This window comes from Equus asinus, chromosome 14 (genome assembly GCF_041296235.1).
Source record: "Equus asinus isolate D_3611 breed Donkey chromosome 14, EquAss-T2T_v2, whole genome shotgun sequence".
NCBI classification, from domain to species: domain Eukaryota; kingdom Metazoa; phylum Chordata; class Mammalia; order Perissodactyla; family Equidae; genus Equus; species Equus asinus.
Genome location: NC_091803.1, coordinates 34,969,101 through 34,994,927, shown reverse-complemented (window position 1 = coordinate 34,994,927; position 25,827 = coordinate 34,969,101). Strand labels below are relative to the sequence as shown.

Genomic DNA, 25,827 nt, shown 5'->3' with positions numbered 1-25,827 from the left:
AAGAAGGCACAATCGGATTATAAAGCTGGAAGGGATTTTAAGGATTCCCTCATTTTCTAGATGAGGAAACTGAGGCCAGGAGAGGTGAAGAGAGTAGAGCAGTAAATGGCAGAGTCAGGACTGACATCAGGCCACCTCAGTTTTAAGCCAGTGACCTTTCTGCTGCTACTCATCCTCCTAACCTTACTTCTCCTCCTACTATGGGCTAATAGTGGGCCTTATATACCAGGCACTCTGCAAAAATTATCTCAGTTGTTCCTCACAACCACCCCTGTGACAGGCACTTTTAAGACTTTAATTTTATATTTGCAAATATAGACACGGGAAGGAGGGTCAGTAAGAGAGGCAGAAGGTAAAGCCGAATTAGGAAATGAAAGGGGCTACTGCATCACATTTTGGAAAGTGGGTAACATGTCGTTTAGATACAGAACTTTGGTAAAACATTCGGGGTTTTTTAGGCCGTCTTGAACCTATTACCCTTCTTGGACGTATTTTCCCACTGATTTGCAGAAGGGTAAGGAATGTCTTAAGGCTTAGAGTTGGCGTCTAGGATTTAGCAATTTTCTCTTTACAGAGAAAAAATTTAGGTGAATGTCATATGTTTTCCAACGACCACCCAGAAAGAGGTTATTTCTATACAGATAGGTAAGAAATAGCAACTTTAAGGAACACTTCCGGGACTTCAGACCTGGCGAACGCTCCTATTGTAGCAAATTATAACTGTAGAGGCGCTGGCTCGCAGTGCAGACTACGTTTCCCAGAAAGCATCGCGCTTCTCGTAAATACTACGTCTTTCATCACTGGGCCATGGCGCGAACCCAGGCGCGCAATGCACTTCGGGGATTGTAGTTTTCTGGAGGCCCAACCGTTCCAACAGCCCGGGAAGCAACCGCCGGAAGTGGCGGCCCTGAGAGGTGGAGCTCGGGCGGCGGCGGCGGCGGCGGTTGCCAGGAGCCCGCGTTGCCGCCTGAGACCCGTAATATGGCGGGGAGGAGGAGGAGAAGGCGGCGGTGGACCGAGCTGCTCTGTGTCAGTACCGACTGAGCAGTTTGATTCCTGACAAGGCCCGTGGCGAGGGGAGAAAAGCTTACCGGGCCGTGGGAGATCAGGTGTGTGCGTGAGGAAGGGGCTCCATCCTCCGCCGGTCCCGGCTGCGAGGCCACCGGGCAAGGCGGAATGGGCTCCCGCGAGCTGAGGGCGGGCTCCGGTCGCAGCCCGAGCGCAGGTGCTGGGGTGCCGGGTGTCGGGAGGCGGGTGCCCGGGGGCCGGCGGCACGGGGCGCGGAGGTGATGCTCGGATGCTGACACCGCCGGGTGGACCCCCGGGATGGAGCCTTATCAGAGGGAGCTAGGGGAGGTGGGGCGAGGGCAGAGGGTCCCCGGTAGATAAACTCGGGCCGGAGCCGGGGAGCCACCTCCTGTTGATAAAACAGTTTGGGGCGTTTTCTTCTCCTACGATGCTGGCGAGGGAGGCGTCCCCGGGGTGAGCACTGGCCATTTCTGGACGCCGGTTACCACAACCAAAGGCTCTTGGAGCGCTGTTTACCCTGCCTTTGCGCCTCTCTGGCGCATAAGCATGAGGATAAAAAAGCAGATTCTCTTGATTGTCCCTGATGCTGCTAGGGGGTACCCACCCTTTGCTTCTATCTAGTTATCATCCCAGTTCTCTATCCGCAGCTGAGGCAAATGGCAGGCGCCTAGATTGATTTAATGGGAAGGGATCTGGAAACGGCGAAATGAGGAAGCTGTTGCCCCCCTTTCCAGGTTTTTAAGTTCTATTTGAATCTTGCCAGGAACCAAGCACTGTCGCTGCCCTCCAGGAGTCCATAATCTAGTGCTAAAAATCGTCGTCACCATCCTCCTCTTCATAGTCAAAGCAGCCTCATTTATTGATGCTTTCTGCATGTCCTGCAATATACTATTTGCCACACGTGTGTTAGTTCATCGAATCCTCACAGAATCTCTTTGAGACAGATACTCTGATTATCCCTATATTACAGATGAGGAAACTGAGGCATAGAGCTGGTAAGTGAATTGCTAAGAACATACAGCTGGTATATGCCTGAATAAGAAACCTCCCCTTTATTGCCTCTTTGGGAAGACTGACGCGTAAACAGCCAGCGAGGATCTGAAAACAAGGCCACATGTGTTCTGTGTTACTTTTTCCATTCCCTTCAGTGATATTTCTGGTAGAACACCGGAGAGGAGCGGGGAGCAGGACCATGAGTCTGTGGGGTATGTAAAGAGGCTCATTTGGAGAAGGGTCGTGGTATAAATGGAGAAGACAAGGCATGTCCGAACTTGATGCAGCTGACAAATTATTAATTCAAGTGGGCCAGTAATGCCTGATGGTAAAGTAGGGGCAGTAGACCCGTGGTGGGAGCAGCCTCGTAGTCAAGGCTGCCTTGAAATAAAACCCTGCTGGCAGAGGTCATTGTGGTGTGGGAAACGAAGGGCCCTTGTGCTTAATCATATAGGATGTGGACGCTCACTTTTTTAATGGTTGTCTTTGCAGTTTAGAGGTACCAGTTTCTCTGAGAATAGGGTCCTCCATGAAACTACCATTCTCTGAATTCCCTTCTTCCTGGCTAGCTTCTTTGCTCTAGAGTCCACTCTCTTTTTTTCTCCTGGTTTACATTCTTGTTTGAGCTAATTACCCTAATTCATTTATTCAGTACTTTTATCAAGTGTCGACTGTGTGCTGGCAGTGTTCTATGTAATGGGGATTCAGTGGTGAGCAAGACAGAAGGTCCCTGTGCTTATGGAGCTTACGTTTTGGTGGAGGAAAACAGATGAAAACCAAGGAAATAAGATAATTTCAGATAGTGGTAAGTGCTGTGAAAATTGGCAAACAGGGCACTGTGACAGTGACTGACGCAGGGTTAATTTAGATTGGCTCGTCAGGAACGGCCTCTCCGAGGAGGCGACATCCAAGCTGAGACTGAAATATAAGAAGGATCCGGTCACGCTCCAGCATTATTTGGTAATTTCCATAATCCCCATATTTGCACTTATATTTGGGTGTAGAATGCATTTTCATATGCCATAAATTATGCTGTAATAATCTCTTACTGTGCATCTGCAGTATGTATGACGTGCATGTACTGTTTGAGGGATGTCAATGTAACTTTGTGAAGCGATGAGGCATATCTACATGATGTTGCTGAAAGAAAAAGAAAACTATTGCCATAAAGATATTTTATTTCCGTAAATTTCCCAGACCTTTAAAATAGAATTTCATGCTTTGCTTGTGTATCAATAGGAATTATATTACATTCATTGTATGAGTAAGCTATTTGTGTTCCTTGTAAAGCTGGATTCATGGGCTGTGGTGAAAAATAGTTTGAAGTATTTTGGCAGAAATGAGGTCTTTTGAATTTCTCTTACATCTTAGCTTCTGCATATTTTGGTTGTTAAGATATCATAACGTGGGTTGAAATCCAGGCTAAAAAATGAGGCCTTGCTGTGGTTATCATGCAGAACCATATTGTGTTTTGTTTTTTACTTTTGTTTGTTTTATGAATATAGTTTTGCAAAGTAATCTCACAGTCTGGAGAACGTTTCTTTGAAATTAAACTCTCACTTTGCATAAATTGAATATAGAAATAATTAGAATGGATGGGATGGTAGGAAGAAGTTTTGTTATTAATAGAACTACCACTTGGTCAAAATTAGCAATATGTTTTTTCATAATCTAATCATAATTTTGAAAATACTTTATCTTCATTTCTAATGGCACTGTCATTTGTCCCTGACACTTTAGTGTATTGAATTTGTAAGTACTTGGAGATTTAGGACAGTATCATCTTGTGTCTTATTTCATTTTTGCATATCCCACATCATGAATTGAATTTCTCTGCCCTCTCTGTTTTTTGTTGGTTAGTTGTGTTCATTTGAAGATTTAAAGGGTCATTGTTATATTAGGTTTTCTCTTTTCACAGTTCGTACCCTTGTTGGTTATGATTTTGATGATGTCTCTCTTTATTTTCCCTTGCTTATTTAAAGGAAACAATGCCAGACATAATGCTGGGGAAACAAACAATCAAATATTTCATGCTTGCTAGACGAGTGAATGTGGTGTCTAGTCCTTCCTGGTTACCACGTATTTTCATAGCCACCATCACAATTGTCCAGAAATTGTAAAATTACTGGACTGATTGTTTTAAGTAGTCTGGTGATGGTTTCAATTTTCAACACTAAAATAGAATTAATACAAGAGCCAATAGATTTTACTGTTCTCTCCCTCTGACTCATTTGGCTAGGGACCATGGAGTAAAAGAAAATTCTTAAGATATGTAAGTATAATAGATTTTGAACTCCGTGATAGAAAAAGAGTTTTTAAAAGTAAACATCCTCTTTTATTTAAATAGCCCTTATTTCTTTTTTTTTGGCTACAAAAGCATTCCTACCTTTGTATGATTTAGTTTTTCTGGTGATGTGCAGATCAATCCTGCTAAAGAAAAACGATATTCTATGTTATAATCTAAAGTTAGTAAAGTGGCATAGAACTTTAATTCCTTTAAAAAAGTTTCACTGGTGAGTTCTTGGGACCTTTCTAAACTAATCACATTTAAAGATTGATTTACATACAAATGTTAGGAAATATTTAAAATATGAAGCAAGGCTTAACTGGGTAGGACCTTAAGGTGCTTCCTTATAACTAAGAATTAGCTCCTGGTCAGTGAAACAATTCTGGAACACACTGACCTGTGTTAGAAATTGTGAGTTCTAGGAATATTTCAGTGCTCTACAAAATTTGCCAAATAGCGATGATCTGTTTGTCTCGGTACATTAAAAGTGATGTTATTCTCTCTGTAGTGGGATTGTGGGAAGATGGAGGACTATGAGAAGTTCTGTGAGAGGAGTCTTGCCCGAGTCCAAGAAGCGGCCCTCTTGCCAGAGAGCTTCCTGCCTGTGCAGTCGGAGAGCGTCTCGCTGATCCGCTTCCGTGGGCTGGCCGTGCTTTCTCCACTGGTACGCTCTCTTCTGTCTTACATAACCTTTCTTCCTATGGTGAACCACTAAGGTAGTTCACAGAAAAACAAAAGAAAGGCTTATGAATATCGAAAAGATGCCTCACCCTTATTCATAATTAAAGAAACATGAATGAGTGAGCATTTTTTACCTGCTGGATTGGCAAAGATCTGATAGGACCTAGTGCTCCTCAGGTTGTGGAGAAAAGCTATTTGTAATGCACTTTTGCTGAGAAAATCAGTTGATTTTGCTTTTTGGTGAGCAATTTGGTAATGTTTATCAGAATTTCAGAGTGTACATAACCTTTGACCGGGCAATTCCATTTTGGGGAATATCTTACAATTATACTCATCTATGTGCTTGAAGCAATACGTACGAGGTTATAGTAGCCTTGTAGAAAATAGCAAAAGATTGACAGACAACCTAAACATCCATAGATAGTAGGCTAATTTAACTAACTGGTCCGTTTTATAGCATCTCAGAGATGCCATGAAAATGAGTACAGTAGATCTAAATAGCTGTGGAAGGATCGCCACAAGCTAAGGTGATCCCTGCACACGGTGTGCTCTCAGAGGCAGCGTGGCGTAGTCATTAGAAGCCTGGCCGGAGCCTGCTGGCCTGGCTTCAAATCACTCTTCTGCCACTTTCCTGGTGTGTGAATTTGCAGGTCCATTTTCTTTATTTGTTAAGTGAGGATAAAAATAGTGCCTACCCCACAGGACTGTTTTGAGGATCAAAGGAACTACTACATGTGAAATACTTAGAACAATACCTGGATCATAGAGGGTGCTCAATATGTGCTCACTCTTTGGATTTAAGTAAGCATATTACATTCTTCCTCTGGAGAGAGGTGAGCAAACATAGGATGAGAGGGAAGACAGGCTTTTCATCATATACCCTTTGATACTAATTGAATATTTTTTAAATCTGTGTGATTTTATTTCAAATCAGAAAATTAATATTATTGAAAAAAGAATTAAAATTTTTTTATATAATCAGAGTTAAACAATCAGTATTTTATGTTGCCTTTTTGTAATGAAATTTTCAGACATACAGAAAAATTGAAAGGATAGTACAGTGGCCACCCATGTATCTATCATCTAGATTAAACAGTTTTAACATCTTGCCATCTTTGCTTCATGGTGTCTGTGATTTTATGTATATGTATGCCAGTGTATGTATGTATATACTTTTTGTTTTATTGCTGAGCTATTTGAAAATTGCAGGGGCTGGCCTGGTGGTGCAGTGGTTAAGTGCGCATGTTCTGCTTCGGTGGCCCGGGGTTCACTGGTTCAGATCCTGGTTGTGGACATGGCACTGCTTGGCAAGCCATGCTCTGCTAGGCGTCCCGCATATAAAGTAGAGGAAGATGGGCATGGATGTTAGCTCAGGGCCAGTCTTCCTCAGCAAAAACAGAGGAGGATTGGCGGCAGATGTTAGCTCAGGGCTAATCTTCCTCAAAAAAAAGAAAGAAAGAAAGAAAATTGCAGATACATGACGCTTCTCTAAATGTTTTGGTATACATATTCTAAAAATAAGGATATTCTCCATAAAGCCCCAATACCATTATTACACCTTAAGAAAATTAATAATAATTTTAATAGCTTCTAATATTCTGTTCATGTTCAAATTTCTTCGTATGTGCTCAAAATGTCTTTTATAACTGTTTTTTTCTAATCTGGATCCAAAGTTCACAAATAGCGTTCACTTGTTATATTCTTTTAATTTCTTTTGATCTAGAACAGTTCCTGTACTTCTTAAAAAGATTTTTTTATGACAGTAAATTTTTAAAGAGACCAAACCAAATTCTACAAATTCTTGTAGAATGCCTTACATTTTGGATTTGTCTAATTATTATTTCTTCATGGTGATATTTAACTTGTCCTTTAGTCCCTGTACTTCCTATAAACTGGAAATAAAGTCTGAAAGTTTGATTAGAGTCAAGTTGAACATTTTTGGCAAGAATTCTTTGGAGATGATGCCAGGTACTTCATATTAAATTAAATCAGAAGTTATGATGTCTAGTTGTCCCTCTATTAGTGCTGCTTAGTTTCAGCAGGTGCTTTTACAGTTGTGACTGCCAAATGACTTTTTAAAGGTATACATTTTCCCCTTTTTGATTAGCAAGTAAACTTTGGAGTGATTCTTTGGTACCATGCAAATAAGAAAAAATTTTTTTATTTTTTAGAGATTGGCACCTGAGCTAGCAACTGTTGCCAATCTTTTTTTCTCCCCCTCCTCCTCCCCCTGCCCCTTCTTCCCCCCGCTGAAGCCCCACAGCACATAGTTGTATATTCTTGTTGTGAGTGCCTCTGGCTGTGCTATGTGGTACGCCGCCTCAGCATTGCCTGATGAGTGGTGCCACGTCCGCGCCCAGGATCCAAACCGGTGAAACCCTGGGCTGCTGAAGTGGAGCGTGTGAACTTAACCACTCAGTCATGAGGCCAGCCCCAGAAAAAATTTTAAAACGTCTTTATCAGCTACTTGATGACATATTGCTTGATTAGTTTAATATGGATCAAAGGTCTGAGCCTTATTGTTTAGGGTCTGTGACTCCGTCAGTTATTTATTTATAAGCAAAATCTGATGTTTGTGGACCTTAATCCATGTTTTTATGTTGTATTTGATGGATATATGTTGTAACTTTGTTTGGAATATATATATATATAATTTTTGCTGAGGAAGATTGGCCCTGAGCTAACATCTATGCCAATCTTTCTCTTATTTTGTATGTGGGTTGCCACCACAACACGGCCACAGATGAGTGGTGTAGGTTCACGCCTGAGAACTGAACCCAGGCTGCCGAAGTGGAGTGTGCCGAACTTAATTAACCACTAGGCCATGGGGCCAGCCCCTGGAATAAGTTTTTATGATGTATTTTCCATTTGAGTAGTCTAAAGTAAGTCTTGGCTCTTTATCACAGTGATTAAACTTCCCAGGAAGTTTTAAGTTTCCAGGAAGTTTAATGATTAAGATTTAAATCCAGGGGCCCGCCTGGTGGCTCAGTGGTTAACTGAACACGTTCTGCTTTGGTGGCCTGGGGTTCATCGGTTCGGATCCCAGGTGCAGACATAGCACCGCTTGTCATGCCATGCTGTGGTAGTCGTCCCACATATAAAGTAGAGGAAGCTGGGCATGGATGTTAGCTCAGGGCCAGTCTTCCTCAGCAAAAAGAGGAGGATTGGCAGCAGTTGGCTCAGGGCTAATCTTCCTCAAAAAAAAAAAAAAAGATTTAAATCCATTAGAAAAAGATATAATGCTTAGAAGTCTTCAGTTTTTTAGGTACATTATATATTTATTGGAGAGTACAATGAACGTGTTCTAATTTTGTAGGCAAATAAAATATTATCTCTTTCTCATATCACTAAACCTTTGGACATTTTCTTAAGGTAGCAAAGAGATAAAATGTATACTGATTAGAAGGTTAAAAGCTGAAGATCTAACTGACTCAGTGACGTAAGATATTGCCACGTGAAGAGCCAGCAGGGGTCAAAGAGCTAATTTTAGCTCCCATTTTAGAGCATTTGATAAGTGAACGGGTTTTTTTTTCTTTAACTTTTTTTCAAATTGAGAATAATTACATACAGTAAAATGTACAGATCTTAAGTGTTAAAGTTCCATGAGTATTGATATATGGCACACAGTTGTGTAACTCACACCCACCCACAACATTTTCATCATCACAGAAAGATCTCGCATGCCCCATCCCACCATCTCAGGGACTGAGATGCCACTGTTCGGATTTCTTTCATTACGGATAGTTGTACCTGTTGTACGTGTTTTTAATCATTCTGATTAAAAACTTCCTGATTTTACGATATTTTTATATTTATGACAAATAATTACATATTTGTGATGTTTTGCAGCTTAACATTGAGAAAAGAAAGGAAATGCAACAAGAAAAGCAGAAAGCACTTGATGTAGAAGCAAGAAAGCAGGTTAATAGGAAGAAAGCTTTACTGACTCGTGTCCAGGAGATTCTGGAAAATGTTCAGGTGTGTGATTTATGCTCTTTTAAATGACAATTAAGAAATCACGAGGTTGATGATAATTTCCCAGAAATATATTTGCACTTACTAGTTAATTACTAGTGTCCTTTACTATTAAATTTGCGATGCTTCGTAATTTGTGAAATTACGTTTGTTACTCCAAAGAAAATTCCCTTGCTTGTTAGTGATGCCCAGTACTTGAGTCAGAGGGTCCTTGCACAGTGGAGCCACACACTGCATAATAATTGCTTATTGTCTGTGTCTTATGACTCTAAAAGCATTGAATTCTCAGTAACAGAATGATAGAATTGGCCGTTGTCGTTTACCCCTGAACTAATCAGACTATTGACTCAATGACCTTATTCTCACTCTGCTAAAGTAAATAATAACTGCCTCCAATTTTTTGGGGTTGAAAATTCTGCTCTTAGACACACAAATGCAATTTAGATTAGATAAATAAAATTGCCTGGATGCATCTTCGATCCAAATTGAAACCATTTAAACAACACATCCATACCTTTTGCAATTATTTTTATTTAGCTTAATTTAAATTTGTATAAACAATTTGTTCATTTCACACTAAAAAGAAAATATATTAATGAGATTGAACAAATAATTTCTGCCATATAAAGCACTGTTTTGCAGGTGACATCTTTTTATTTTTTCGTAATCTTAGAGGTTTGCCGTTTGTGTAATTCATTACTAGATGGCACATGTACAGTGAACCTTAGGATCTTTCCCACTACCTTGATCTCCCTGTGGGTAGTAGATTTTAAATTGCATGTTATTAATTACTATTCATGTTAAGGTTAAAAAATAGAATGTGTGCCACAATAAGGGTGAGTTTTTGATTTACTGGATATTTCCTATTATCGAAACAAAAATGGCAAATCATTCTTGGTCATTGAGGGAATGTATCAAATATACTACTAATAAGGTTGTTGTTGAGTCTGAAGACTTTCTCTGTTTAATAGAGCATGTGCAATGTTGAACTGCAGAGTAAATGAATGAATTATGCAGATAGAGAAATTTTGTGTAATACAAATAGATTTCTAAGGTCTGTTTCAGCTGTAAAACCTATGATTTTCTGACAGATTTTTGTTGCTATGGTTATTTAAATTGACCAACCAAAGGCTCATTTTAGTGGTGCACAAGATGTAGCTGCTGAATATCACAAATGTGAAATGTGAGATGGTTTAAGGAAATAATTTATTTTACTTAACTCCAGGACCATGTTCATGGGTTTTGTAACTAAGTATCCCTTTTGTTTGGTCCCGGGGCTGGGACTCAGTCCACCTTGTTGTATTGCTTATTGCCTAGTACCTGGAAACCATTACGTGTCTTGGGATTTATAAGGTAAAACAGGAGTATCATGTGGTCTAGGAAAATACACACACAAAACCTCCTAAAAATCTTTTAATATTCGGGATTCTGGAGTCTATATTCATGTGATAATACGATGATGATTTCTGCCAGTTTAATATATGCTTGTATAATCTTTAGAAACCATCCTTGCTCACTTTTTATTCTTTTGCCAAGTTGAATTATTTAGATACAAGATGTAATTTTATTTTTTTTCTGGTGGACCTCTTGGGTATACAATTGTTCTTAATATATCACATTTTTTACTAATTTTGCTTGTTCTAAAACTCATTAACAGGTTGCTGTTTTAAATGACCATCAGTTAATCAGATTGAAATTTGCCTTAATCAATTGGCTTTTAAATTGAAATTTTTCTTATTTTTAAGTAACTGAAGCTACATGGCTGAGCTATCATTTACTATAAATTTGCATCATCATGTAGAAAGAGTTTAGTTAAAATTTGGATTAAGCCTGTGGGAGGCAGGAGTCTTATTACTGAATTATTTGTTTAATCAATATCCTAGGCAAGTTAGTCTTTGCTAAAGGGGGAATCATTTATGTAAGAAATTTAATTGTTTAGATGACACCTCTCATGGGAGGGACAAATGGTGACGTTAATAACATATAACCAGAAGAACGTTAAGGAAACTCTTTCTATTCCAAGATTGCACATGGATATCTGAATGTATGTGTGTGTGTGTATACACATGGACATATGTTCATAATTGTGGCAGATTACGTTATTTCCTTTTTTGCTTTTAATCTTTTGTTAAATAGACCGGAATGACCATAGATGTTTTTATAGTGATTTGAGCTCCTTGTGATATAGAATACCATAGAAAAAGGTCCTCTTAGTCTTGGGGTTTGTTTATATTGTCAGATATTAGAATCTTCAATTTCAATTTTGTTTTAGAAAATAATGAAATCAAAGTCTTTTTGTGCCATGAGGAAATATTAATTTTCAAATTTCCCTTTTCAGGTTAGAAAAGCACCTAATGCCAGTGATTTTGATCAATGGGAGACTGAAACAGTTTACTCTAATTCAAAAGTCAGAAACTTGAATGTTTCTGCTACATTTCCAAATATCTTGCCAAGCCCTACTGAACACTCTACTTTAGCAAAATTTGAAAAGATGACTGGAATTTTGCCATTGAATAATGAGGACCAATTTAAATCTAATGGGATAGACTTAGCTAGGGACTCAGAAGAATTTACTTCTCTGAAGCCCTGTGATAGTTCAGGTATTAGCCACACAGAAAACGAAGCTTCTCTGAAGCCATGTGATAGTTCAGGTATTAGCCACACAGAAAACGAAGCTTCTCTGAAGACCTCAGCAGCCCCCCAAGAGACTCCGACTTCTGATGGTCTCTTTCCAGCAAATGGAGCACAGGATCCATTGCTTTTGGAAGAAGTTACTCCAGATCCCTACATGATAAGTCTTCAGAACCTGATGAAAAAGTCAAAGGAATATATAGAAAGAGAACAATCTATACGCAGTCTGAGAAGTAGTGCAAAGAGGAGTGTTAACGAGAGTCAGTCAGACAAAGAAAACGGTGCTGTTAAAGTGAGTGATTGCATAAAGGAGAAGGCCCAGTTGATAGGCAGGCACTGTGGCTCAGTGGTTCCTGACAAACCAAGCCTTAATGAGTCAAACGTTCTTCTCCAAGGTGCTTCCGCTCCGGCAGGCAGCAGGAATGCGTCAGCTTCAGGGAGCTTTTCTAAAGTGGATCTGCCTATACGAACTGATCCGGATCCTGATTTTAAACTCGTTCCCTCTTTTGTTACTGAAAATAATGTTCTCAAAAGTCTTACTGGTTCATATGTCAAATTACCTAGTCCAGAGCCAAGCCTGAGTCCCAAAATGCACCGGAGGCGTTCTAGGCCTTCATCAGCATGTCATATTCTCATAAATAACCCGATAAATGCCTGTGAATTAAGTCCTAAAGGAAGAGAACAGGCAGTGGACTTAGTTGTCGACCATACCGATGAAAAAACAAACGTACCCGAAACTGTGCCAAAACTACCGGTTGATTTAGCAGGAGTTTGTCCAAGCAAGGTTTATGCCAGCAAAAATACGTCTGAAGCCATACAGGAAATGGTTTTAGGGAAATCAAACCAGGTATGTCAGCCTTCGGGAAATCAATTAGAAAATAAAGTTATCCATGGACTTGCTATCCTGGAAGGTCAGTTAACATCTGATGGGGGAGGACCACACAAAATGGACGGTAGCTGTACTGCGATGCCAAGGTTGCACGAGCCGTATGCCACCAGTCAGTGTCCAGCGAGTCAAAACTTTGGAAGCACGAGTGGGCTCAAATCAGCCAGTGCGTTAGGGAAAAACTGCAATTTACAGATGGAACTGAACAAGTCTTATGATGTAAAAAACCCATCGCCTTTACTGATGCAAAACCAGAATACCAGACAGCAGCTGGACACCCCGACAGTGTCTTGTGGAAATGAACAACTTTTGGATAATAGTTTTGAGAAAGTTAAACGGAGGCTTGATTTAGATGTTGATAGTTTGCAAAAAGAAAACTGCCCTTATGTCATAACAGCTGGAATAGCTGAACAGGAAAAGCAACATTTGCCAGAAAAAAGATACCCTAAGGGATCTGTCTACATCAACAAAAATAAAATGATAGAAAGTAGTTTCAAAGGTAAGGAAACTTTGAAGTATTTGATACCTACCTGCCTAGCAGATGGCACCTTTATTTAATACTTTTAGTTGATATTTTGCAAAATAATGGTAATTATCTTCATCTGTTCATCAGGGTACTTAATTTCATTTATCTTAGAGAGTGTGTAATTAGCTACAGTTTATTGACATTTGATAGGTTTTCTTAAAGGATTTTCTTTTATAAATTATGAATCTTTCACGTCCACTTGGTATTAGAGTATTTTTTTTCCTTAAGATTTTAATTTTTTCCTTTTTCTCCCCAAAGTCCCCTGGTACATAGTTGTATATTGTTAGTTGTGGGTCCTTCTAGTTGTGGCATATGGGATGCCACCTCAGCATGGCCTCGTGAGCAGTGCCATGTCTGTGCCCAGGATTCGAACCGGCGAAACCCCTGGCTGCTGCAGTGGAGCACGCGAACCCAACCACTCAGTCATGGGGCCGGGCCCCATGGAGAGTATTGTTAATGACTAGAGGAAGGAGTTCTTGCTTGAAATGTCACTCATAGTTTTAATCCAGTGTATTGCTACGATGTCTTCCATTTGAACTATGGTGTCTAATATTTTCCTCAGTTTGTCCTTTCACTTGTAATGAAATCTTCATGTAGTTGGCTCTTCAGTAAACCCTTTAACATCAAATTATTAGAGAAAATATCACAAATAAGGTTCTGTGAGTAGTGTTTCAAGAACAGTGTCTTTATTGATATAAATTATCGCAAATTTCTTTGTTGCATCTAGTGTTATATTAACAGCAGGTTAATATACATGTCTTTCTTCTTCATTACTCCTTACTTTGTTGTCACAGTTCGTCATTCTTCATTACTGATATGGAAGACATATAAATTGAGTAAATTAAGTTCTTAGACAGACATTTCAGCTCTACTGTGATTTATATCTTCCTGAAAAAAACTTTCACATTCTGCAAAATTGCACACAAAAAATAACAGGGTTTATAGGAAAAATAGGGTTGAGGCAGACTGTTTAAAACCTGTGCAACTTTATAAGAACTCGAATAAAAACGACAGGTGATACTTGGGGAGCCAACTTGGATTTCCCAAGTAGACAACATAGCATGGCTAGAGGCTGTCTCAGTGCGTACCAGCAGCACACAAAACCAGCCCAGTGGCAGTTCTGGCCATGCTTTAGTAAGAGCAAGGCCAGTGCATGTGAGATGGGGCCAGTCCTGGAGGCAGCCAGGTTGCCGCCAAAGTGGGCAGGGAGGCAGTGCAGTGTGCTGAGAGCAGCCTGTGGTTCAGGGCGCCCCTCTCGGGAGGGGGGTCCCTGGACAGGTGCTTGTTTATCAAGTTCTTAAGGCAGAGCTGACTGGCCTCCTGCCATCAGTGAGTGGTGGAGCTGAGGGGCTTTTTCCTTTCTTGCTGAAGGTTATCATTCTACTCCTGCTTTTCCAGGCAGCTTTGCCTGTGAAAAATTTGCAGGAACAAATGCAGATTGTTGGAACTGAATAAAATGTATTTAGGAACAAATTGTGGAATACCGTGGCAGTAGGACCAATATAATAGACTTCTCTTCAACGAAAATCGTTGACCGTATATTTGGAAGGAATGATTCTTTGGATTTAGTTGAGTTATAATGGATCCATAAATATACGTGAGCTACATCTGTGTGATACTTGGTATTTCAACATCTCAAAGGGTCTCACCACTTTCTACTCAGTAAGTTGCTAAGTCATAATCACTTAAATTTTTAGTAATTAAAATATCTGTAATTTTAATATCCAGTCTTTTTTGGAACCTCAAGCTGAGAAGCTTTACACTATCAAAAGAACATTTATTTAAAAAATCAACATAGAGCAAAACTACACGCTGTAATACCGGAGATCCTGGAGAAGGACAGGGGTCAGAAGAATAACTAGAGGTGAGAAGCAGACGAGAGTCTCGTCTTGAAGTTGAGTGGAGTAAGGAGAATGTTGACTGAACGTATAGTGTTGGCTCCATCAGTTCAGATCAGGTTGGGATCTGTTGAGTGAGTGGGTAAGGATGATGACATGCTGGCCTTTATCTGGCAGCGTGAAATAAGAGGAGTGGCAAAGGAGAAGGGTTCCGATTGGGGACCTGCCTGTCTTGATTGTATCGTGTCAGATCCAGGATACTCTCTGGTCGCGTGCATAATGTAAATTGATGGTATAAAACATCAGACGTTAGACGTGCAGTACATTTTCTAAATTTGAGGGGGCATGTTTCTTTGCAGAAGGTGAGGAGATATTAAAAAGCAAGATCTTCGCTTTTGAAGAAATGCGGAAGAGACTGGAAGAACAGCATGCCCAGCAGTTGTCACTCCTCATAGCCGAGCAGGAAAGGGAACAGGAGAGATTGCAAAAGGTGAGGAAGTACCGTCTCGGCACGTGGGGCTGGTAGGTGGAATCTAGCTGGGCATGCCTGTGACTTTTGGTGACATATCGGATACTTGTAATTTTTTCCCCTGTATGTTTTAATCTAAGGGGCTTATTGATTTTGATACATGGATAGTATTTTTCTTGCCAGAATGTGAAGTTTAATATTTAGATCCTTATCTAGAAATGAATGCATAATTTATCAAAAGAATACTTTATTGAATCCTTGATTTAAAAGTTTTAATTTTTTTTTTTTAAAGATTTTTTTTTATTTTTTCCTTTTTCTCCCCAAAGCCCCCCCGGTACATAGTTGTATATTCTTCGTTGTGGGTCCTTCTAGTTGTGGTATGTGGGACGCTGCCTCAGCATGGTTTGATGAGCAGTGTCATGTCCGCGCCCAGGATTCGAACCAACGAAACACTGGGCCGCCTGCAGCGGAGCGCGCGAACTTAACCACTCGGCCACGGGGCCAGCCCCAAAAGTTTTAATATTTTTAAAAAGTATTTTATAAATAGATGCTGAAATATCCCTTCTGCAAGAGTGTATTGTAAAAGGAAGGACACTTGTTCTAAGAGTATCATACTTAATGTTTCACATTTTACAAGCAAATAAATTGTCAATTTTATTTGAGGGAGGAATACTTGAAGTAATAATTTACTTATAATTACACATACTTTTAGCTAAGCCTAAAATGATACTGTTTGGGGATATAATTAAACCAAAGATCCAGGATGTTATAGTGCGCTGTTAATCTACAGGAAATAGAAGAACAAGAGAAGATGTTAAAAGAGAAGAAGGTGATTGCAGCAGAAACATCTGACTTGGATATTAACAATGCGGTGGAGTTAGAATGGAGAAAAATAAATGACTCTGGTTTGCTAGATACAATGCTGTCTCAAGTGGACTCACTCCATACTTCAAATTCAAATAGTTCTGGTAAATATTTAAAAATCCTTTTCCGTTTTAAAAAATTATCCTATGGTCAGCTATCTTATTTGGCACACTTTAAAATTGTAGTTCCTGTCTTTAAGTAATTCCATGTCCAGCCCACTGCTATTTGCCAGCTGCTGATTAACTAGTGAAAAATGAAATGATAGCAACTGATCCCAAACCGGCGAGCAGGTGTTCATGAGAAAAGCACCTTAGCAGGGAAAATATCAGGAAATTTGACTCAGAGCCCAGGCGTTGTTCATTCATGCAGCAGTGATATGCTTCGAGAGAAAACACAGTTTGCTGTCTCCCAGGTGATCTTGAATTACATCTAATTCCCCAGTCCCAGTAAGGGCTTATCTTCACATCTTCACTTATCCTGAGATGCTGTTTGTGTTGAAAAGATCCATCTGATGCCTAAGCTTAAAGCCCATAAATATTTCATGTGGACCAGTTTCAGAGGCAGTTGTTGTTCTTAGTGAGTGGCATAAGTGTTTACTTGGGTGTTCTGCATATTCTGATTATTTTGCATAAGGCTATATGTGTATTTCTCTAGGTTTCACAAATTCTGCCCTACAACACAGCTTTGGTTCTGTAAGTGAAGCGCCGTTCTACCTCTGGGCATCATCAACAAGTGGCTTGACCAAACTCTCAGTAACAAGGCCTTTTGGAAGGGCCAAACCTAAATGGTCTCAGGTGGGCAAACTTAATGCTGTATTATGTCTGTCTTCTGTCTATCTGTCGATCTAATTTTTTTAAAGAGCTACATTATCTTAGGTTTACAAATGAGCATGAATATTTCTGCATACATCAAATAGCTTAGATATTATTACAGATGAAACTACACAGAGCATAAATCTGTAGAAGAACTGAGTTCATTGTAATAGAAAGAAAAACAAGCTTGAGTATAATGCTCAGATTCTTAAAAGACTATGTCTAACTTATTTCTTCTAGGGTTTCAGTCCAGAAGTACAAGCAAAATTTAACAAAATCACCGCAGTGGCTAAAGGATTTCTTACTCGTCGGCTCATGCAGACAGATAAGCTAAAGCAACTCCGACAAACTGTGAAAGTAAGGAGATTGTTGTAAATCATTGTATTTCACTCCTGTCTCAGTTTCTTTCAGTCTTATGACAGCTGAGTTGACAAATAAGTTCAGAATTTAGACAGATCAAACTTTTTTTTTCTTTTTTTGGTGAGATTGGCCCTGAGCTAACAACTGTGCCAGTCTTCCTCTGTTGTGTATGTGGGTCACCACCACAGCATGGCTTGATGAGTGGCATGTAGGTCCGCACCCGGGATCTGAACCTATTAACTCTGGGCTGCCAAAGCAGAGAGCACAGACTTAACCACCATGCTACCAGGCCGGCCCCAGATCAAACGTTTTTTAGTCACTGTAATTTAAGAAGTTTTAGAAATCTGATTATGAAGCTCATTCAGATAATTTAAAAAATATGTAAATAAAGTTGTATATTTTTGTCTCACTTTAAAGTGGGCGCTGTTTGACTTCTGATAGGTAATAGTTTTGTGTTCTTAGTAATTTTGGAATGACTGAGAAAAAGAACACAGGAAACTCAAGTGATCATGAATCTTTCTAGAAAAATGGTTTTGAAGGCACATTTCTTCTTCCAGGATACTATGGAATTCATAAGAAGTTTTCAGTCAGAAGCACCGTTGAAGAGAGGAGTCGTTTCAGCGCAAGATGCTTCTCTTCAGGAGAGAGTGTTCGCCCAGGTAAATGCACACGTCCCGAAGGCGTCAGGAAAGGGAAATGTTTTCTCTCCCTTCACTTAGCCACTGAAAATAGGTTTCACTTGAAACTTTAACCTTTTTCTCTAAATAAAAATGTACGTAAACTGACTGAACCCTAACCTCATCTTTTTAAATGGGTACAATGTTTTCTTTTGAACATAGTTGCGAGCTGCCCTGTACGGTATTCATGACATATTCTTTGTAATGGATGCAGCTGAAAGGATGTCCATTCTACATCACGATCGAGAAGTTCGCAAAGAGAAAATGCTCAGGCAATTGGTACGTTCTAGGATTTTTAAATGAATGGGTGAAAAAGAAAAACTCTATTCTACACTCACAGAATACTTCTGACACCAGATGCCTGGTTTTTTTCCCCACACCGACCAATTCTCCCACGTCAGCCGGGTGTCCTACCGTTTGGTCCAGTTCTGATACTATCTATCTGGAGATAGTGTCAGATCCTGCAAGTTGAAGCAGTCCCCCAAGACTGCCCCCACTTCAGACGCTACTCGCAAGTCCCAGGTTGTCACCTTTACTTCTGACGGACCGGCTATCAATCAGGGTTCCCATGACCCTCTCGTGCTAGATAATTTTCTAGCATGGCTCACAGAACTCAGGGAAACACTTACATCTACTGGTTTATTGTATAACAAAGGATATAACAAAGGATACAGATGAGCAGCCAGATGAAGAGATGCAGAGGGCAAGGTTGGAGGGTCCCGAGGGCTGGAGCTTCTGTCCCCATGGAGTTGGGGGCGCCACCTTCCTGAGACATGGATGTGTTCACTAATGTGGAAGCTCTCTGAACCCTATACTCAAGGGTTTTTATGAGGCTTCATTACATGGGCATAATGGATCATTAACTCAGTCTCTAGCCCCTCTCCTAACCCTGGAACATAAGGGGTTGAGGCTGAAACTTCCCAGCTTCTAATCGTGCGTAGTCTTTCTGGTGAATAGCCCCCATCTGGGAGGCCAGCAAAAGTTGCCTCATTAGAATAAAAGATGCTCCTATCACCCAGGAAATTCCTAGGGATTTAGGAGCTCTGGATCAGGGACCCAGGTCAAAGACCAAATTTTATTAGGAACCACGGGCAAAGACTAATATATATATTTTTTTGTTATTTCACAATGAGGTTCTTCTGAGTTTGGGGTAACTGATAGTAAATGTCATTCTTTGTTGATTTGTAGCACCCTTCCTACAATTCTTAAGCACAGGTAATTCCCAGGATAACCAGCAACAGTTAAAGCCATAGACAGATTTAAAAGAAATTGATGAAAGAATTACATACTGTTTTGTGACTGGAGTTGATGCTTTGAATGTGGCTTAGATGGCTTATAAAAAACTATCAGCTTCTCCTGATTGAGTTTTCTTGAAACTATCTTGTGTATGTTGCCTTTTTTGGAAATCGGAGTTAGAAAACAGGCTCCAAATTAATTTGAAATAGATCAGAGTGTTGGAGACCTGTGGTTTGAATCAAGGATCTTAGTGTGGTTGACAAAAGAAAAACAAGCCAAATTTATATTATTTCATTGGAAAAAATAATTTTAATTAATTTTTAAAAACCAGACTGCTTTAATTATAAAGACTAAGTTAAAATTCAAAATGCTAGTAAGAGAAGCTTTTCCATGTATCTGACATCATCCTATGCTAGAATTTAGTGGTATTACTGGTACCACTAGAGCTGTGTGTTGCTTTTGTATTTTCAAGGATAAAATGAAAAGTCCACGAGTGGCTCTTTCAGCTGCAACACAGAAGTCTCTTGATAGGAAGAAGTTCATGAAGTAAGTTTTTTTCATGTTATGCTTATTTAATCTAATTTAATATTAATTAATTAAATTATTATCAAACCAGTCGATTTTAGTCATCTGTTGGTCTGTTGGTATATTCAAATTATAAATAAAGAACAGTTAACTTTTCTGCAACTGAGCTGATAGTAATCCTTTTTTATATAAAGAGTTTTATTAAAATCAGGTGGTAAAATGTGATTTCATCTTTAGATGAATAAATCTGACAACGTTCAACTTGTGTAACAGCCAGTCTTAAAAATAATCCTTATGTTCAATGTTAATTTTATATCCTTCAAGTATGTTCTTTTTTTAATATCCTAAAGACTTCATGGGAGGAAAACTTAATGCAAAGAATATCCTAATAACTATCTCATTAAAACTCTTCTTTCTTGAAAGTAGCCCTTAGAATGCTTAGCACAGGTCTCTCAGGAGCACACCAACTTTAAGTGATGATTTGTTTCTGTCATCCTGTGTCACATTTGTAAGCATGTTTTTCCCCTGTTTCTGAATATATTATTTGTGTGTCCTTATTTTTATATTGTGTTAGAGCTGCTGAAATGGGGATGCCAAATAAGAAATTTCTGGTTAAACAAAATCCTTCTGAAACAAGGTAAGAAAAATCACTTAGTTTCAATGAGAGGCTATTTTTCTATTTTTGAAGAAAAGAACCTTATAAGTCCCGAGCCTACTTTATGTTGGCTTTGTTCTACTTTACTTCAATAGAGCACTCCCTGCTGAGCTGGAGGATCCAAGGGTCAGGATCCGTGTTAACACCTGGTCGTGTCCCTTGTCACACGTCAGGCCAGACGTTCCTGGAGCTTTCTGGAGGATGTGCTGTCTCTGGCAGAAATTTGAGCCCCGTATGTCCTGAATTCCAGTCCAAGCCATGGGGTGTTTGATACTTACTGGAAAACCTTAGAAAGCTCGCTTAATATTTCTGACCCGTTTCCTACTCTTACAAGAGTGATGTTTCTTCTCTCAGACGTTTCAAAGGAAAAGTTGGCTTTTGTAAAGTATATATTATCTGAAAGCACAAGGATTAATACTTAAATTGGACATCTCTTTCCTGATAAAAACCTATGGTTTGGGCTCTTGGTAAGCAAAATATAAGTACCACGTTAATACGTTTTAATCAGTTTGCTTTGTGATGTTATATCGGCCGTATCATTGCATAGATGACTTCCACCTTACTGCTATCATCTTTTATCTACTGAAAGAAAATGGGGGAGAACCTGAATGTATCCTGTGGAATTAATTTTCTATTTACTTCATCAACAGAATCCTTCAGCCAAACCAAGGACAGAATGCGCCTGGTCACAGGCTGCTTAGTAGACAAGGGTAAGACTGCGACACACATGGGCGTATAAGAATATTCACATCAAGATTAGCTTTGGGGGGGGAAATAATTTTGTGCTCTTTATGTAAAGGATAACTGCTTTCCAAATGTGATGTGTTTTATAGCATTAGAAAGATCTTTCTAAAGTTTTGTGTTCAAAGATAACTGGTGTACTCTTGTGTATTATATTTTAATTATCATCTTATGTTGGCATGTTTTTACTTTTCATTTCATACCATTTTGCTCATTAAATGTCACAAACATCCATATAGTAAGTTCAGCATCACCAAGGCGACTCTCTCACCAAGTGTGAGCCGTGGGTGTGGTCTCCTGCTGGAGCAGAGGCGCAGGTGCCTCGCCGTGCGCGCGCATGGACGGAAGTGCTCTCCAGCTGCTTTGCGCTTTGAACGGTTGATGCGCTGTGGTTGCTTTCTTTGAATGTTGAACCTTTAGACCTTAATGCAAGTGACTTATTAACTTTTTTATATTCAATTAGAACCCCTAAGACATCAGTGAAGGGGGTTGTGCAGAATAGACAGAAGTCTTCACAGAGCAGAGTGCCTAACAGAGCGCCTGGTTCAGGTGTGTAGCAAGTGAGTTCCTGAAGCCCGTCCGACAGGAGGAAGTGCACACGCTGCCCCCAGCGCAGGCCACGCGAGCGGGAGAGCTTGTCTTCCTTGCCACCATGATTTTGGCATATTCACAGGCATTCCTGCTGCTGATCGTTTGTGTTAGTATTTCATGGCAGTCAGGAGATCTTAGTAAAACTGTGGTTCCAGTGTTGATTTCTGTAATAATTCCAAGGAAACACTGTATTTTTTAATCTGAAAAATTTGAGGAATTACACATGCTTAATTCAGAAACCTTTGTATAAATGAGTAAAATGTAATAGTCATATGATGCCGAAGTCTCTGCATCTCTGCTCAGCTTTGGGGAAGTGTATCATCCCGTAATATTTGTGTCTGCACATAAGGGATGGAAAAATTTCTCCCTCTGACCACAAGATCATGTGTGAATATGCCAGGTGGGAGGGGGTTAGTTTCCTTTTTTTTTTTTTCCTTAATTTGTTACTCAGTAAGAAGCTTGAGCTAAGTTTCTCTTTATGTTCATTGAAGATTATTTAAGGGCTAAACTAAAAATGGAATTTTAAATTCTATTTATGGTGGCAAGAAGACAAATTCAGTGTTGAGCTAATGCAAAACCCTTAAGCTAATGTTTTAATGTTTTTTAGGTATCGTTGTTAAGACGCTTTGATAAGCTCACCAAAAATTGTGATCTATTAAAAATACTTTCAAAATGCTTTCCTTTAACAATATTGCTTTCTAAACATTTAAAAGAAACCTAAATTAATCACCAGGCAGTGAAGATTAAATCTTTAATCAATTCTAATCTTATTAATATACAATTAGGCATATTTTAGAGCTTTTATTACTAAGTGATTGCCTTCAAATTAGGAGGGAACAATCAACTTAAGAAATGTTTTCATGTTATTGCCATTTGTTCACATAAATTCAAAGAGGGAAGAAGATATTGATCATAACTTTGAAATGACTGCTACCTTTTGCATGTAGATAGTGAATTTAATTCATAATGTTGCATATATAGAAGATAATTGAAAAGGGCATCTTCTGGAAGTCACTGAGTGACAGTCAGTGGGGCTGTTTTAAAGGGAATTACATAGTTGAAGATCCTACTTATTCCAGAGGTAGTCAGAATAGCTGCTTTGAAAGATAACCTTTGGAAGAACTCAGACCAAACACCAGATCTGTTGCTTGTCAAATTATGTGGAATTTTAAGACATTTTCAATTTTTTCCCCATGTTAGTGTTGTATATTGTGATAAATTCTAGCTAGTTGGCAAATCATTGAAGAATTACTATTGTTTTGCCTCATATTATCTATTTCTACAGCGACTACTCTCCACGTTCTTTTCTCATGCATTTCATCTCCACTCTTTGTCACTTGTGAACCTATAAGCAAAATAGCAACTCCTGTTTTCTATTCATAATACTCAACAGTGTAAAGGATGGACAGGAAGTCATTGCGGTTAATATGTACAATGAAGTTCACTATGTAGAACTATTGTGGTTTTATTGCCTTGCAACATAATTATTAATACAAATGAACTTGACCCTTGAGTTAACATGTACAGTTAATATGTACCTAAACAAGTACAAAAATTCTTTCCTATTTTTTCTAAAGACTTATTTATACATGATTGCATATTTAGGCAATTGAAAAAGACTAAAGAATTTTATTATTTTACATAGACTGAAAATTTGGGATATGATGATTAAAATTCTAGCTATGATCCCAACATAGGGATCCATAGTTGCTCTTGAAAAGATTATTCTTTCCTGCTTAGATTTTTAACGGCCTGGATTACGTTTCAAACAAATCTGAAATTATGCTTCGATTTGATCTACATGGAAAACAAACCCTTTATTAAGCAATTTATAGAAAACTCATTTTTGTTATGATGCTAGAATATCATACTGTTAGACTGAAGTAGAATTCTCAGGTGTTAAAGTTTGCTGCAAAGCACTTAAACTTGTTTATAGTTTTTTACAAATGAAATTGCAATCTCTGATCTCATATGTTTTAAAACATATTCACTCATTTGATGTTTTGGGCTTGACTCGAGTTTATAGTGAGATTCAGAAACCACTAATTAAAGCAGAGTAGGATGCAGTAATGCAAAACGGTTAAGTAAAACAACAAATTAGGTGGAATTGGGTTCTCAAGTCTCTTCTAGCTCTGTTACCTAGGCAGGTGACTTAGTCTCCTATGTCTCACTTTTATTATCCTTAAAATAGTGGTGACAACTTCTACCTCAGGATTATTTTATGTAGGGATTAACTATGACAATGTATATTGCTTAGCTCGTGCCTGGTACATAGGAAGCTCTCATTAGATGGTATCATTATAGAAAAACTAACATTGAGAAATAATAGTAGTTTTGCTCTGTTTTTTAGGAGTATATGCAGGAAAAATCCAAAGAAAGCGGCCAAATGTTGCGACAATTTAAGAAGACAACATTCATTAGGATAAAAAAGGGGAAGGGTTATCATCTGTATTCTTTTCCCTGCCCAAGACTTTTTATTCAACCCTGGACTCTGGTGACACAGGCGAGGTGATGTCAAACGGCTGAGCAAGTATCTGGATAATTTGGGTCAGTCTGGCTAATTCCTTCCCCACACCTGCATTTTCCTCTTCATATTAGGTTTGGGTGAAGACAAATTAGTATTTAGTAACTGACCCAATTCTGTGCTTAACCTGTACAAACATCTTTGTTTTATGTACCCAGATCTCTGCCGAGAAACTTTTTGTAAAGGATATTTGGGTTTATTTCTATAAAATATTGAAAATGTGTGATAAATTATAAATAAGTTCTGAAATATAAATTTCATTCATCTCTGCATACTGATTGCTGAATTTGATAAACAAATTAGATACTGTTCTATTGGAGGGGAAATTATTGCACAAGAATGTTTTTTCCTGGTTTCTAACTTTAAAAAACTGATTAATCTCTCCATCTTCATATGTTTGGACTTAGAGTATACCTTATAGGATAAACCCTTGCCTGCTGATTGTGGTCCACCTGAAATTTACCATAGACTTAGCTGGGGGTCACCATTTTGTTCCCAAGTACACATTCCTCTCAACAACATGTCTTACAGAAATGTTAGGTTTAATGTGTGTTACTCTTAGAAACATTTCTACTAAATTATAAAATCTTTCTGTGGAAGGTAACAGATTTGGAGAAGACAGCACAATCTTCTTGAATGTAGTAGCACTTAGAAATGCATCATTACATCCATTTCTGTAAAATAGAATAACGTTGCATGTAGTTATATTTTCTATTTAGTATGTGTATTTTGTTTCTTCATAGTCTGCTCTTTCTAGCATGCTTGATTTAGGAGAGAATAAAGGGCTATATAATATAAATTCATATTTTCAAATGGGATAGAAATACTGTCTAGTTGAAATTCTGCATTACTTAAGAGGCACTGATGTTTAAGGTTTTTCATCACTAACTTATTGATTTAAAACATAAACCAAAAAATGCTACCAAGGGAACATGATTTTATGAAAGAGACTGTTACTGTTAATTTATCTTAGCATTTCCAAAAAGGGCTTTGTGCTTCTCACATAAAATCAAAATGTGTGCATTTAATCTTTCTAACTTGAATTTTAAAAAGATACTGGTATTTTGAAAATGCAGACTATATATATTCTTAATGGCCTTTTAAGAATGTGGAGATAAAGATTGTTTTCTCTGAGTTTCTATTCTATTTGAAATTTAACTTTTACATTCAGCTGTAGACAGAAGATAATCTACTCTGGGTGTAAACTTGATTTTCTTCATTCAGATGTATCATTTATTGAATGAATGAACGAGAAAATTGGAAGACAGTCAAAAATATCTGAGTTACCAATTTTTTATTTGTAGGCAAAGTATATCAAATTACCTTCTTAATATGATAAATTGTGCTTTATCATTTGGAGAACTCAGGACACAGCTTACCCATATCAATGTGGGTCTTTCCAGTAAGAAAGATAGATGCTAAAACTTTTGTGTACACTAATACAAATTAGTTAAAACAAATAGTATGTTTTGGAGGTGAAAACTAGTTTTAGATTAAGGATGAGAAATTTGAGGTTTTTTTAATTTA

The 25,827-nt window shown here is 38.6% G+C and overlaps 1 protein-coding gene across 8 annotated transcripts; it reads left to right on the top strand.

Annotated features, from left to right (window-relative positions):
• The first annotated feature begins 872 nt into the window (after positions 1-872).
• Positions 873-25,736, top strand: CCP110 (centriolar coiled-coil protein 110). 8 transcript variants are annotated; one of them, XM_044746699.2, is made up of 17 exons: positions 966-1,109; positions 1,793-2,024; positions 2,675-2,827; positions 4,818-4,973; positions 8,840-8,968; positions 11,304-12,981; positions 15,206-15,336; positions 16,106-16,283; positions 16,834-16,973; positions 17,232-17,348; positions 17,909-18,010; positions 18,191-18,307; positions 19,737-19,810; positions 20,364-20,426; positions 21,095-21,154; positions 21,649-21,734; positions 24,127-25,736. In XM_044746699.2, the coding sequence occupies exons 4-17, from the start codon at positions 4,833-4,835 to the stop codon at positions 24,177-24,179; spliced, it is 3,069 nt and encodes a 1,022-aa protein (XP_044602634.2). In that variant the 5' UTR covers positions 966-1,109; positions 1,793-2,024; positions 2,675-2,827; positions 4,818-4,832; the 3' UTR covers positions 24,180-25,736. The 8 variants fall into 8 exon arrangements, with proteins under 8 accessions (XP_070340923.1, XP_070340927.1, XP_070340928.1 ...); XM_070484824.1 differs by lacking the exon at positions 2,675-2,827 and having other exon boundaries at positions 917-1,109; XM_070484823.1 differs by lacking the exon at positions 1,793-2,024 and having other exon boundaries at positions 925-1,109.
• Positions 25,737-25,827: the final 91 nt, after the last annotated feature.

What these genes read in the sequence shown, in the direction of transcription:
- CCP110 (XM_070484822.1), top strand. Translation starts at nt 4,833, where the DNA reads ATGGAGGACTATGAGAAGTTCTGTGAGAGGAGTCTTGCCCGAGTCCAA. An exon ending in AACAGGAGAGATTGCAAAAG is followed by an intron (nt 15,337 to 16,105) that starts GTGAGGAAGTAC and finishes GTTAATCTACAG; the next exon opens with GAAATAGAAGAACAAGAGAA. An exon ending in AGAAAATGCTCAGGCAATTG is followed by an intron (nt 18,308 to 19,736) that starts GTACGTTCTAGG and finishes TGTATTTTCAAG; the next exon opens with GATAAAATGAAAAGTCCACG.